General features: G+C 38.6%; 2 protein-coding genes across 4 annotated transcripts in view; one reads left to right on the forward strand and one right to left on the reverse strand.

The window, feature by feature from the left end:
• The window catches only part of LOC308091305 (C-myc promoter-binding protein-like), a 296,959-nt gene that overhangs the window by 180,441 nt on the left and 101,626 nt on the right, over window positions 1-14,892 (reverse strand). The window lies entirely within an intron of this gene.
• On the forward strand, window positions 269-14,848 carry LOC308091337 (very-long-chain (3R)-3-hydroxyacyl-CoA dehydratase-like). Of its 2 annotated transcripts, none has more exons than XM_080436871.1 (11): window positions 269-446; window positions 1,169-1,211; window positions 1,337-1,410; window positions 2,871-3,038; window positions 3,189-3,237; window positions 3,424-3,534; window positions 4,078-4,205; window positions 6,991-7,103; window positions 7,664-7,770; window positions 9,146-9,277; window positions 11,700-14,848. In XM_080436871.1, the coding sequence occupies exons 1-11, from the start codon at window positions 357-359 to the stop codon at window positions 11,774-11,776; spliced, it is 1,092 nt and encodes a 363-aa protein (XP_080292997.1). In that variant the 5' UTR covers window positions 269-356; the 3' UTR covers window positions 11,777-14,848. The 2 variants fall into 2 exon arrangements, with proteins under 2 accessions (XP_080292997.1, XP_080292998.1); XM_080436872.1 differs by having other exon boundaries at window positions 3,192-3,237.

Raw genomic sequence — 14,892 nt, forward strand, 5'->3', positions numbered from 1 at the left:
GTATTTGTACACATTTTCACAACTTTTTAGTATTTCTACCCAATTTATTTCACTGGTTTTCTGAATTTAAATGATTTCACAAGAACAGAAAAATACATAGTTGTTCAAGAAAATGAAGGCTATAATACGGTATTTCCCCCTATGCCTATTATCTAGAAATTCATGAATGAGGTATTTATTTTGAAGGCCGATAACGATATTCTACCGGAAGTGTTTACCATTATTTTGTAGTAGCATCATGTTCGCTCTCCTCCTTTGTGTCAGCTGTTCAAAATAAACGCGAAAGGACTTCTGTTGTTGTCCTTCATTTTAGTCAAAATTTTAGCCAGCTGGCATGTTGTGAATTCGCCGGAAAGATGGTCACAATGCAGACTCTCACACCTCACGTGTACTGGGCACAGCGACACGGGGAGATCTTTCTACGCGTTGAACTCTGCGATGCTAAGGTAGGGGATGTAGGATGTAGGATGCGCTGACGTTGGTTGACAGGCTGAGGCTGCTGCCTTTATTATGCTTACCAAAAAGATCAGATCTACAAGCTAACAAACCCCTGGGACGAGACGCGTTGTTAGCTTGTAGATCTGTTCTTTTTCACAAGCGACCCTTGCGCTTTCAGCTCTGTAGCCTGCACAGAGCTACTGCAAGAAAGACTGATTCATGATCAGATCCTGGCTAATATAATAATAATTATAGCCTATGCAACATTGTAATGGAATAATTATTAACTGGAGGATGTGTGTGTATATATATATATATACATAGATAGATAGATGTGTGTAATGAATCCTCTAGTTAATAATTGTTCCATTACAATGTTGCATAGATAGAATATTAGCCTATTATTCATTTTCTCTGTGTTTCCACTCAGTTTCAGCCACTCCTTCAGTCTCATTCCACATATGTCGTACAAATGCTCCATAAAAAATGCATGGCTTGCCAACCATGGTAGTGTTGTATCATGTTTAGCTCTGCATAATTAGTGACAGAAAATAGTAGTATAGTCTATTCTCCTACTGGTGATTTTGCTGAGTGGAAAATTGACATTTATATACTGACCATTCACCATTATAATATGCTCATAAGGAATAGCATGTTCCTTTATAAGAGGTTGGTAAAAGTTTGTCAGTGTTTGGTATTTGACTTGTGATGACTGTTTGATGTATTCCAGGATCTTGACATCAGCATGAAAGACAACACTATTCAGTTCAAAGGTTGGTATTTTAAGTAGTTGCTAAGTACTAAATACTTAAGCTGAAAGATCACTTGGCACACTATGCATTAGGCAGCCATTATACTGTATAGTGTATTGATGATGAGTATTGATTTTGTTTCTCAGCCCAGGGCCATGGAGCTAAAGGAGACAATGAATATGAATTCAGTTTGGACTTCCTGGAGCCAGTATGGCCTGAGGTATTTCTTATTGATTGAGTTGGTATTATTAATTTTGTATATAGGTGGAAGTTTGCACCCTTTTCTAGGCATACCTAGGCAATACAATAGGCATACATATTTAACTTCATAATTGTGTGAGTGGGTGGTCAGCACGTTTGCAGTGTTGCCAGATTCTGTGAGAGAAGCAAGCAACGAGGTCTAGGAAAACCAGCCCAAAAGAAGCGACTATGGGCTACATGAGCACTTTAACATATACATCAGCTATTTGAAAATAGCAGATCTACAAGCTCACAACGCGTCGCGATGCGACGCGTTGTGAGCTTGTAGATCGGCTTTTTTCAAATAAAATCTTGCGGGGAAATTATAATAAGCAGACCTGGCAACCCTTCACGTGTGTGCATGCATGTTTGTAGATAGATAGTATTAGACCTTTATTGATCCTGTGGCCCTTGGGGGGAATTCAGTCGCCAGAGGCAGCACAACAGGTCAACGTAGTACGTACAGATGCAGAGTAAGAGAAGTACTGTAAGATACAGCAAGGGTAGCAATAGAAAAAAAAGAAAAAAGTAGGAGTCAGAGGAAGAATAACATCTCAAAAAGCACCATCAATAATGAACACTATGCAGAACAAAAAACATACAGTGTCAGTGTCATTACAGTATCCCGCCCTATGCAAAGGCAAATACGTAAGCAGACGGTATAACCGTATAGGCTACACCCTATAGCCTATACAATAGCCTACAGTACTATACGGAACAACAAAAAACAGTCACCGTGTTATTACAGTATCCTGCCCCAACCTTAGGCAAATATACGTGAGCAAAATACACACCATCACAGTATCGTTTTGATATCACAGAACACCCTGATATCGTTACAATGTCAACAGTGTAATCAGTACAACAAATGTGCCCTACAGTGAACTGTGCTTCGGGTCATTTCTTGTGTTGTGAACTTGGAGAGTATAAATCCGGCTATAAGTATAAATCAGGCTATAAGTATAAATCAGGCTATAAGTGTACATCAGTTTAGGCCTGTCACAATTATTGCATAATCGTCTAATCGCAATTATTTTTGCATAATCGTCATAATCGTTTCCATGTTGATGTATTTTCACGCATTTCAGAATATAAAAAAAAGCTGAAATAGCAGATCTGCAAGCTTACAGTAGATCAGCTATTTCTGCTTTTTTTTACATGCATAAAATTATTAAATATGTCAATTTATTTGCATATGTATTACGTTATTTGTCATATCTTCCCTGTGGAATTTTTTATTACAAAGCCTAAATGGCAAATATAAAAAAAAAACTGCATTCATATGTTCCAATGTTCAACGCCAAAAGCACAATTAAATCATTGAACGCAATTATTTGTGTGACAATTCATCGTCAACTTAAATTTGTAATCGTGACAGCCCTACATCAGATCACAACATTATACCGTTGTGTGCATCTGTCCATCATGGTTGTGCCCCAGGTTAAGGTTAAGTCCACAGAGCGTCAGGTGAACATCAAGATAAAGAAGCAGGATGAACGCTGGTGGCACCGGCTCACGCTGCAGGAGAGGAAGCCACTGTTTCTGGGCCCAGACTTCGACCGCTGGCTGGACGAGTCCGACGCCGAAATGGAGCTTTCTCAGGCCAAGGTACAGTAGGTGAAAAACTCTGGGTCAGGAAGATGGAAGGCATGTCTTGGGTTTTTGTAGAAGCCTCTCTAACCTCTAAAATCTAAAAATAATTGTAAGTGGTATGCAGAGTGTGATTGTTACATGATGATGCAGGGTTTCCTTTTTCAGGAGGAGACGATAAGCAAGATACACGTGGAATCAAGAATCCGTAAAGACCGTAAGTAGATCTCGAGCTCTGTGGCCGAGAACACTAGAAGATCTCACAGATGGACGTTTGTGATTGGAGCACTAAGCCTATTAATAATGTGCTGCTTTCTTCAAATTTTTGCATTCATTTTGGAACAATCTATTTCTGGAGTTATGTTTGCTTTTAATAGCTTGATCTATTTGTTTGTTTTCCCAGCCTACCTTGGTTTGAAGAAAGGATATTTATTCATGTACAACCTGGTGCAGTTCCTTGGGTTTTCATGGGTCTTTGTCAACATGACGGTTCGTCTTTTCGTATTAGGCCATGGTGAGTAAAAACCACGTTTTTTTTGGGTCAGTACTGTTGCAGGCCTATATTTGATCAGATTAACGTAATTGTCTCTTCAGGGATGTTCTGTTGATGCAGTCCAAGAAAGACAGAACATACTTGGATGGGGATGCCCAATAAATAAAGAAAATACATAATATAAAAACAGATTAATACAACATGCTAGTGGTGACAAAAGCTACCAAGCGTGGCAGAGAGTCGCAGTTGAAGTATTGCTCAAGCCACACTATAAATGAAAAGGGTAGTGTTAAATAGTACTAGGAACTGGTTAACGGCAAGAAGGAGTGTTTCTTCCCTTTACGGAACAGAGCAGGACTTGTGGGGAGAGAGAGAAGGTGAGGGGAAATGGTTAAAGAAAAACATTGATTGATGCGTCACTGCGTCATTGGAATGCTAAAAAAAGAAGTTTGGAGCACGTCACACTGTGACAAGTGTCGCGCGTCAGTTTTGTAGCTTCATGTAGCTGGCTTCCATTGAAACATCTCACCCCCCCTCCCCTTTTTTTCCTTCTTTCCTCCGTAGATTCGTTCTATGACACATTCCACTCAACTGCTGACGTGATGTACTTCTGTCAGATGATGGCTATTATCGAAGTCATTAACCCCTTGTTGGGGCTGGTTAAGACGGGATTCTTTCCAGCTATGATACAGGTAATGCTTACTGTACATCTTAACCCTGGAACGCACCTGTGTAATCTTTTACCTAAAAAGCATTATTTTACACTTTGGCTATTCAAAAATAGCAGATATACAAGCTCATAGCGCGGCACCGAGTGCCGCGCTACGAGCTTGTAGATCTGCTATTTTAGAAAAATCGTAAAAATGTGTGCAAATCTTTCATTTATATTCTTTTAAAGCGAACACTTTTAACTCAAATCTTTGCTTCTGGGGGTCCCTGGAACAAATTATTTTGAGTTGGGGGTCGGCGGCCAAATACATATCATTTTGGGGGTCCTTGACATGAAATAGTTTGAGAACCACTGATATAGAAACATACGTTTTTCAGAATACTGTTGGGATTTAGAAGACATTTGTAGAATCGGCTTCAGGTATTAATGGGTTAATGACATAATTAAAGGTAGGGTAAGTGATTTTCTTTGGTTAAAATAAGTGTTTAATAGCTCTATATTTTGATAGTACTCATTGCTATAGAGTGTTTGTTCAGTATTAGGAGTCTCCTTGTCTCTCCAGCTCTTTATAAAACAGAAAATTCATTTTAGTTTCAGTTTCAGTTTCATTTCCAATTTTATCCAATCAGGATAGAGAACTCAATCAGGATATAGATTAAACAAGTGAAATTGGAAGTGATGACACTAAGAAATGAGCAGGCAAAATTGGAACTGGAACACTATAAAAATGAAGCTTAAAAATTGGTACTTTCTCCTGATTGGCTGAGATTCTGACACCTACCGGAAAATGTATTTTCTGTTTATTAAAGAGCTGGAGAGACGGGGAGACTCCTGTTACTGAACAAACACTCTATAGCAATGATTACTATCAGAATATAGTGCTTTAACCTTTTAACAAAATACTTTTTGTTTTAACCAAAAAATATCACTTACCCTACCTTTAAGAGTAATTAATTACAACTTGCCGGCATTATTTGGCCAAAAGCTGCCATTCCTGGAGAAGTTGTCATGGTAAAAGGAGAATGTCTATTGTGTTTGTATCTGTCTTGATGTGGGGCAATTGGAGGTAGGAGGAGCAAAATCCTGAGTGGTAATTTCACTCTTGAGAGTGTACAAATGTACATTTGTGTACTCTTGTAGTTACTGTTACTGTTAGCCAGCACATTATTTCTGCAGGAATTGCTTGTAGAATAGAATTTGAGTTGTGTGTGGGTGAACGGTTAGTGTGCATGTACAGTGTACATGCACGTGTGTGTGTGTGTGTGCATGTATGTATGTATGTCTGTCTGTGTGATAACTGCCTCCATATTTTTCTATTTCTCTGCTCACTTCATATTCTGTTTTAGTACATCAGCAGCAGTACATTATTTAAAAATAGATGTTCTCATGCCTAGTTTTTATATTGGAGAAGATGTGTATGAAAAAGTGACTTTTCTCATCTGTAGAATAAGACCAGAACATTCATTTAAAAAAAGAGGAGAAAATAACAGGAACAATGACCAGAATTTGTGTGATTTAGTATAGTAGTAGTATTTTGTTCAGTTTAGTAAAGGTTAAAAGAACAACCCCCCCCCCCCGCCCTCAGAGGTACGTAGGAGAAAAGAAGCTAATTGCTTATCAGGTGAATCCTCTGCGGTGCTTTGCTTGTCACCCATAGAGCACAACTGGTCATGTTTGCTTGAGGGAAGCTGGGCACAGTGGGCAGGAAGGGCATTCATTTATTTCATTATCACGCTAGCGACCCCTACAGGTTGGTCAGAGTTCCTATCAGCTGCATCCTCCGGTAACAGGATGGGTGGGAACCAAGGAAGAGTGGCCACCTCGGTGTTAAATTGGCAACTTTTTAAACCAAAATGTTAAAAATATATATATTTGGAAAATATTTTTAAGTAAAGTACATGATTAGAACATGTAAACATTCGACAATTAAGGTCTAATATTTGCTACAAAACCTGTATATCCAGTCATTTTGGGGCATAAACAAGAAGTTGAAGGATAAAATTAAGATAAAAATTAACTGATAATTATGTACCGTGCGTGTTCACATCATTTACATACATACATTTTGGACAAAGTAGACAATTTTACATTGAGGTGCCCAGATGTTCCTAGTGTCCTCACTGGAACACAAGTGCCATTCCGTGTGTTCCTTGTGTATGTCGGACCAGGCATGTGGTTTCAATACCATCCCTAGGACCAACCAGTCCAAAGACCAACCAGTAGATGTCAGCAGTGACAAGAAAATATTAAATGGGAACATTTTGGAAAACAGTTGCTTGTGGTTCTCTGACCATATTATAGAATGCGGAGCGCTGTGGTAAGAGGAAGATGCTCATCACGCTACATTTTGTCCACTGCAGTATCAGCCACGCACCAAGAGACCTCAGTTCAAGTGGTTTTGATGTACCGGTAATGCATTTTAACCATTTAAACGCTATATACTGTACTTATTGACCAGGGTTCCCCAGGACTCTATACTTGGCCCGCTTGGTCCGTCGATCTACAAGCTCACAGCATGTGAGCTATTTTTTTCCCCAGAAAATGGATGCTAGGTTTCGTGTGATTTAAATGTGAAATGTGATTAGTTTCATTTTTCATGAATTAAGTTTTATTTGTTTTGAATAACAGAATTCAACACCAAGCTGACAAAGAAGCCCACATCAACTGCAAGGACCTCAAATATCTTTCATTGTGCTTTCTCAGCATCTATTTGGCTATGAGAAGCTATTGACAAAACCACAACGCTGATCTCTCAACAAGGTCCATTATTTAACATCTTTATTATGTGTCTGTTTGTATTGTGCCAGGTGGCAGGAAGGAATGTCATTCTGTTTGTCATCTTTGGCAGCCTGGAGCAGATGCAGACCAAGCCAGTGGTGTTCTTTGTGTTCTACCTGTGGAGCACCATTGAGATCTTTAGGTAATGATACTGTATAATTTCCATAAATGCTGTCATGAGATGTATCTCAGTGTGCTTTACAAGCAGCAATGGGACAGAAATATATACAAGGCAACCTAGAGTTGTGCATATAGCAGTTGAGCTGCTTCTGTGCCCTATGAAGGACAGATTTGCAAAGAGATACTGACAGACACTGCTCAACTATAAACATATATTCAGAACCACTGTGTTTTAGATTTCCCTCATCTTTATATGTATTAAATCGCAGAAGAACCAATATGTAATGATAATTTAACATACAGCAACATTTTCAGAGTTAGTTTAACAGTGAGAGTGTAAAATTCAACCCTTATGATTGAATGTTTACACTCTCAGTGTTAAATTTACACTCTCAGAGTTAAATTTACACTCAGAGTTAAATGAACACAGCAGATTTTGCCCTGCGTAGACACATGATCAAAACTAATTGTCAAGTATTTTTAAAAGTTGTATCATTAACTCATCATTAACTGTTGATCTGTTTGTGTGACAAACAGACTGCAGATCCTACTGTATGTTAACTCCTTCCTTTTCTTCCTCAGGTATCCATTTTATATGCTGGCCTGCATTGACACAGATTGGAAGCTATTAACTTGGCTGAGATACACTATCTGGATCCCTCTGTACCCACTGGGGGTAATAGCAGAAGGTGAGCTATTGTATGGTCAATTAGCTGTTGCAGGTTAATTTAAAACTACTACATTACCCCACACATAGTTTTTTTAATCTATGGAAACATGAAAATCTATTTGTTTCATAGTTTTACTGCTCAAATGTCAGAATGAATTCGGTTGGCAAAGTATGTGTGGGCATACAATGAGGAAAAGAAAGTCCAGTATTTATAAATGTAAAAAGTCATAAAGTTGAATAGTTATAGTACATAAGAGTCTGTGAGGAGATGGGTATTTGTACTCAAAGAAGAAAAGAATGATAAATATAGGATGTTTAAAAAACAAAATTAAAGGTCATGGTAGATGAATGACCGTAACCGTAACTATGTAAACGTACATAGTTTGGAATGTTGTCAGGTGAACTAAAGAACAACTTGTGTTGAGAAAAACCTTTGCACTCAGTTATTTGTAAAAATAATAATAATTATAAAGCGGGTAGTAAAGGCCAATTATGCTATAATTTGTAAGTATCAATACAAACGAAACATTCCCATAGTAACGGAGACGCCGATCCGTCTAGCTGTGCTTTGCAAGACTTTTAGAATCTTCAATGTGTAACTAAGGAGCTACGGTACTTTAAACACGTTTACCTTCTTAGTTGGTAACCATTGTATAATTGCAATACTACATGGGAGGGTCTGTGTTCTTTACTGTTATTTTTGCTATGACAGTGAGGCCGTCAGGAACTGAACAATTGCGTGACGTTTCACAAATATTCTTAAAATACAGCCTGCCTCTCATGGCTTATCTTCAAAGGATACTAATAACGTTCTACTCAGCTGATACGTCTATTACAGTTAGTTTAGTATGTATTGGTACATTTTTATTTAATAGACTAATAGGATTCATGTGGCAGCCAAAGATATTCTCGTATCAAAACAAATCAGTAGAACATCCCTTGCATGGGAACACGTTTCCCCCCCGGCTGCTGTACAGCAGTGGTTCTCAAACTTTTTCATGTGAAGGACCCCCAAAATGATATGTATTTGGCCGTGGACCCCCCTGGAAAATATTTTGTTCCAGGGACCCCCAGGAGCAATGATTTGAGTTTCAAATGTTCGCTTTAAAAAATATAATATTCAAAGGTTTGCACAAATTTTCACGGGTTTTTCAAAAATAGCAGATCTACAAGCTCATAGCGCGGCACTCTGAGCTTGTATATCTGCTATTTTTGAATAGCCAAAGTATAAAAGGTTAAAGTGGTTAAAATTATTGTGATGCTATATATTAACACATTTTGCTGGGGACCCCCTGGAACCCCCCCAAGGACCCCTGGGGGTCCCCGGACCCCACTTTGAGAACCAATGCTGTACAGTATGCAGACTTATTGGTCCTTTTTGTGTGTCTCGTTAGCGGTGGCTTTAATCCAGTCCCTGCCCATCTTTGATGAGACGCGCCTGTACAGCCTCCCGCTCCCTGAGGTCCTGGGCAAGTCATTGAGCTTCTCCTACAGCCTGCAGGTCTACCTGGTCATCATGTTTCTGGGTGAGATAACAATACTTGCATGCCAATCACATACTTAACTTCTTCTCTCTTCTGTTTGACTCTCACCTGCTGTCACAAAGTAAGGTTGTAAATAATGTTTCGGATTGCACCCTCAACCAGTTAATATGCGTACCACATAACGGTGTTGATTTTGACAGCAAATTTTGATTTAGTTTTAGTCATAGTCTTTTCAATAAAATTCCATTTAGTTTTAGTCATATTTTAGTCGTATGATTTTTTTTAGTTTTTGTCTAGTTTTAGTCGACTAAATATAACATTTTAGTCGACTAAATCTACAGTTACTAAAATGTATGTTGGCGGTGCCTTGATGGTGTCGTAATGGCTGATTTTACACTTGGTTGCATGCTGAAAATAGCCGATCTACATGCTCACAACGAGATTGTAGATCTGCTATTTTCAGAGCGCAACACCCGAGCGCAACCAAACATAAAATGACTTGTCTTTTAGTTCTACTGGATCTCTTCTCCACTCGTCCCTCACTGACATTTTAGACTAGTTTTTATTTGTTGACGGAATTGTCAATATATTTAGTCTTAGTTTTAGTCATCATAGACTAGTTTTTATTTCGTTTTTTATTTCGTTTTCTTCAGTGAAAAAAGGTAGTCGACGAACGTTTTTCGTCATAGTTTTAGTCGACGAAATCAACATTGCCACATAATCATATCGTTCTGGGTTTGTAACAGGCACAGGACCTTTGTCACATTCCTTTCCCTCTCTCTATTCTGTCTTTCACTGTCTCTCTCTGCACCATGTGTTAAGTACTAAGGGCCCTATTCTGTGTGAGATTTGAACAAACCACTAATTACGGATTTCGGACTAGGCAAGAGGCGTTTCCCCGCAAATTTTGGTATTCTGTGGCACCCCTCTCACCCGCCAAACACCTGAGCTACCCCTTACATTATGCATAGGTGTGGTTTGGGCGTTACAATGATAAAACCAATCACCGTGCCAGAAGTCATTGCCTTTAAGAGAAGACTGCGCTAGCCGTCATCCCCGATCCAATATATGCTCTAGCCTATTTCCCTGTCTGCACTGTTGCCTGGTCTGATTATTATAAGCCGCATTGGCCTTGTTTTCCTTCTTTTTATTTTATTTTATCCAAATACATTTTTATATTAATTTGTAGCCTATTGTGTTCACAATAAGCTTGTCATATTAGTCAGATCCGGAATAGTATATGAAAGCCATTTAAAATATTTATATATTCTTACACAGCTGATGCCAAATAATTAATCAACAGGGCAGCGCAACGCAAAAGTAGGTCAAATCAATCAGCTGTCTTGTCATGACGGCAGCAGCAGAGAGAGCCCCCTTTAAAGTTTAAACCATAACATGACATATAGAATGGATCTTCCGACTATTGAGCTTTCTTCATGTCTTTTTCACCTCAAAGTAAATGTTGGATTATTTCTTCAAATGAGAGCACAGGCAGCGGGCAGTAGAAGGTAACATTGGATGTGATTTCTCCATCGCAAAAATGATTACGGTTATTCTATGAAACATATATTTCATAGAATAACCATAATCATTTGTAAAATGGTTATGGTGCAGTGTATATATTTATATAGCCCTATTTGCTCCAAGCTGTTTTTTAAATCAAATATAGACTGTTGGAATAGGGTAGAATGACTCCTGTTCTTAACGAATTACCACGATTTAATGAGAATTAAGGCTTCTTTAGAAAAATGACTGACAGGCTGGGCTGGGCCTAATTTGTCAATTATTAGTCGAGCCGGGCTGAAATATTTAGGGGATATGAAAGCTCTAGTTAGTAGTTTGAAGTGCTCATGTGGCCTTATAGTTGCTTCTTTTTGTTTTCATAGACCTGCGGTTGCTTATTTCTCGCCAAGGCTGGCAACACGGCTCATGGTCCAACGCACAAAGCCATTGTAGTGTCTGTGTGCACTTGGCGGGTGCTTTTAGAAACCGGCGGGTGGTATTAGATTCCACTATCCCCCCCCCCCAAGCCGTACCCATGTGTGTCTGCAGAATGGCAATGTGGGGGATATAGCAACAACACGCCCACGGGCACACCTCCACGCGCAAATAACGGCGTCGGCATAATGGTGACGGGTAGAGCAGGTGCTAGAATAACCTATTGGGGCGGCGCAGCTCCATTATCCGGATTTAACGTGGTTTAGAGGGGGGGAAAAGTGCTCCAGAATAGGGCGGTTAAATGCCTTCAAATAATACGAAAATAAAATGTCTTTAAGCATGGGTTGGTACTGTAGGGTTGAAGGACTTGCAGAACGACGGGAAGATTAGGGTACTTCTTAGTCACACAGAATCCCTTGTTTGTGAGCTTAGAGACCAAATAAATTAACTCGCATTGAGAGAAACACGATTGTAAAAGGAAATGAACTTAAGTGTTTTCCTTTTTTTTCCTCTTTGTCCTTTGCAGGCCTCTTCATCAACTTCCGGCACCTCTACAAGCAGAGGAGGAGACGCTTCCGCTCGAGGAAGAGGAAAACCAACTAAAGAATAAACCTAGTCATGCAGCGTAAACTATCCTCCCTACCTAAAAATTTATATCATCCTTTCTTTCTTTGGTCACTGCTGGATGCCTTCTCTCCTCTCCATACACATGCACACAGACCACATAATGGAGTACCTGTCAACATATTATTTTCGGCTGGTTTGGTTGATAATTAAGTCAGGCCTCTCTCTCTTAAATAACCCATTATTGCTGTATTGAAGTAGTTTTTCATCCCTGACCCTGTGGGGGAGACACCTTGCAGCTCTTGGGGTCCCCACCTACTTATTGAGAGCCACTGCTCTAAGTACCCACCACCACATTGTTATATTGGTGTAGCGGTATTCAATAATAATACCTGGAATTTATATAGCGCTTTTCTAAATACTCAAAGTCGCTTTACATGTGTGTGTGGAGGCCAGGGGAAGAGAAATATTCGTTAATCCAAGGTAAATTGTAGTAATTACTATGATGAATGTTTCACAACTTCAGTGTCGCTCAAGCTTTTCAGACCAAAGTGCATATTAGCACACTTTTAAAGGCTCCCTTCAGTCAATATTCTACCTGTTCTTTGAATGTTTCATCAAATCATAGCTCATCCAGTTTTGAGTTTTGACCTTACTGTATGCTCCTTGTGAGGGCCCAAGTTTGAATTAAACTCCCTTCATGTCTCACGTCTCCACTCTGCAAAAAATCTACAGAGATATCTTCACCTCGCACTATAATTGTTCTATAAGTGATGCATCAAAAAGACTCAATCATAGAATAAGAGGCCCTCAAACATTTGTTCTATGATGAAGGAAATCGAACTTAGCAACGTTATTGCAACCAGGCGGTCAAGCAGGTTGATTCTCATACAGGCGAAAGATGGAGAGTGAAAGTGAATGATTTCTCAACATAGTTTTGAGGTGGTTTCACGTTCCTTGACCTTCACCTGCAAATGGACGTGGGGAACATTTTGAGGCAGGGGGCATTAGATAGGGGACATATATATTTCAGACTTAGGAAGAACCGGACCCCACCTACAAATAGGAATAGTTTAAATCAAGTCAAGTGTTCCGCATTCATTTGACAGTGTAGAGGAATAGATTAAACTTACCAGGTAAATTAATTCTCAGGGACAAACAAGACGACATTTCAAGAACACTTCCCTTTCACTTACCTTTCACTAAAACCAACTCATTAGGTGTTTAAAATTAAATCATTGCAAATCCTGAGGGAATTAGGCAGCATTTATTTAGTTTATTTACACAGTAAGATTATAGCAGAGACGGGAATACAGGTAGAAATTCAACTGATAATGAAACTTAAAGATGAGAAACATAATTTGATTTCTTCCACTGAGCCCCTGGGAGCTTACCCAGTAAAGCAACGAGACTAAGTCGGATTATAGAATTAACAACTATTGTAGAGCACTTATCAAAACAAAGTTACAAATCAAATCAAATACAACGTCAAAATAAAAATGTGTGTAAAAGTACATTGGAATCAAAATATAATAAAACTAAATGTTTAATTATATTAGAAAGGCCCAACAGCATATCCTGGTGGCTTAAAAACCAGATGTACGAAATGACCTGTGGGGAAAATGGAATGCGTTGAAATTGACCTGAACAGTAGATGAAAGAGTTTGTTTGACAAAGTGAGTGCAACAATAATTGCATGCATTTTAAGGGAGTAAAGGTGAAAAGGATAAGAAACTGTGCGTATACTAACTGAAGGAGCAGTTTGATTCATTAGTCTACTCTATACATACTATACTTGATTTTTTTTTGGAAGATGAAGATTCATTGATAACTATTCCACAGACTTGAATTTACCAGAATCTTTGAAATTACAGGTTGACCCTCAAAACATTTGAAAGTGCAAATGTGTGACATACTGTAGGTCATGAAATCTGAAACTGTGAACAGATGTGTGGTGGTGTTCTTTTTTTAAAGTATCGATTGACTCAGTTGGGAATTGTGCAACTGACTCATAAGTACTTCACTTTGATTACAATTGTGTTGATTTTGTTTGTACTTTTTTAGCATGTTTATATTTATTTGTGTTCATTGATTACTTTTGTTTGTTTGTTTGTTTGAAGGTTTTATTGCAACAAAGTATTTCAGCATGCCTCGGTGGTGGATATAATAGTTAACACACTACCCTATGTTTTACCCAATGTTTGACACCATTAAGCCTTCTTCAGCCTGTCATCTGACCAGATGACCCTGTCCATGCACTGGCCCATTACTTTACGTTACTTAATGTTACATTGCTGCGGGATTCGGGACACATTACTCGTGTCCCACAGTCATGTGGGGAGTGTTTGTAACTAATGTGTTGTTCAAACCAAGGTTGTTCTGATATTTGATGAAGCAGAATAGATCCTGCTTTGATTTGACCAGTTCACAGGATGTGATATTTCTTTCCTTTTAGTGCTTTTTATTATGTAAACCCATGTGCAAACCCCTGGGTCAGATGTTGGACAAGGGGAATGCTTGGTGAGACCTATATGGTTATCAACAACACACCACCTTTCACAGAGGTTTTCTTGAATTAGGCCCAATATACCTCCAGAAGGTTTTACAGTAAGAACCACCCCTTCCAACACCATTTAGAAGTTCTTTTAATTAAATTTTTGTATCGTTTGTTTGGTTGGTAGATTTTCTTTTCTCTTTTTAATTTTTTTGTACTTTCTATTCACTGTGTGCTGATGTGAAAAAAAGCCACCTGGAATATTTTTTGTTCAGCTACACAAAACATTAAGAGCATTAAGACAATGTGCAAAGGAAAGAACTCCATTATAAAAGGACATTTGAATATAATTAAAATGTTATTAAAGAGTTAAGAGAAAATGAGAACAAGCTCAAATATAACCGTTAAAAATAGATAATAGGTGCAGCAGAAGAAATGAACCAAACTTAGTAAAAGACAGTGGCAAACAGCAAAGACTTCAGCTTGGGTCTAAGAACAGAGTTGTAACAGATTTATGGAAATTGTAGGTCTACAATAATTTTCATTGTTGTGGGTTTCATTCTGTCAAGTGTTTTAGTTTTTTTTTTTCATCTTTTCAATGTGTTTTAATAAACAGACCAAAAAAGTATTGTCCTCCCTAATTTTTGTGTGTGAAACATTT

The sequence above is a fragment of the Gymnoscopelus braueri genome (genome assembly GCF_963280865.1).
Source record: "Gymnoscopelus braueri genome assembly, chromosome: 1".
Classification (NCBI taxonomy): Eukaryota; Metazoa; Chordata; class Actinopteri; order Myctophiformes; family Myctophidae; genus Gymnoscopelus; species Gymnoscopelus braueri.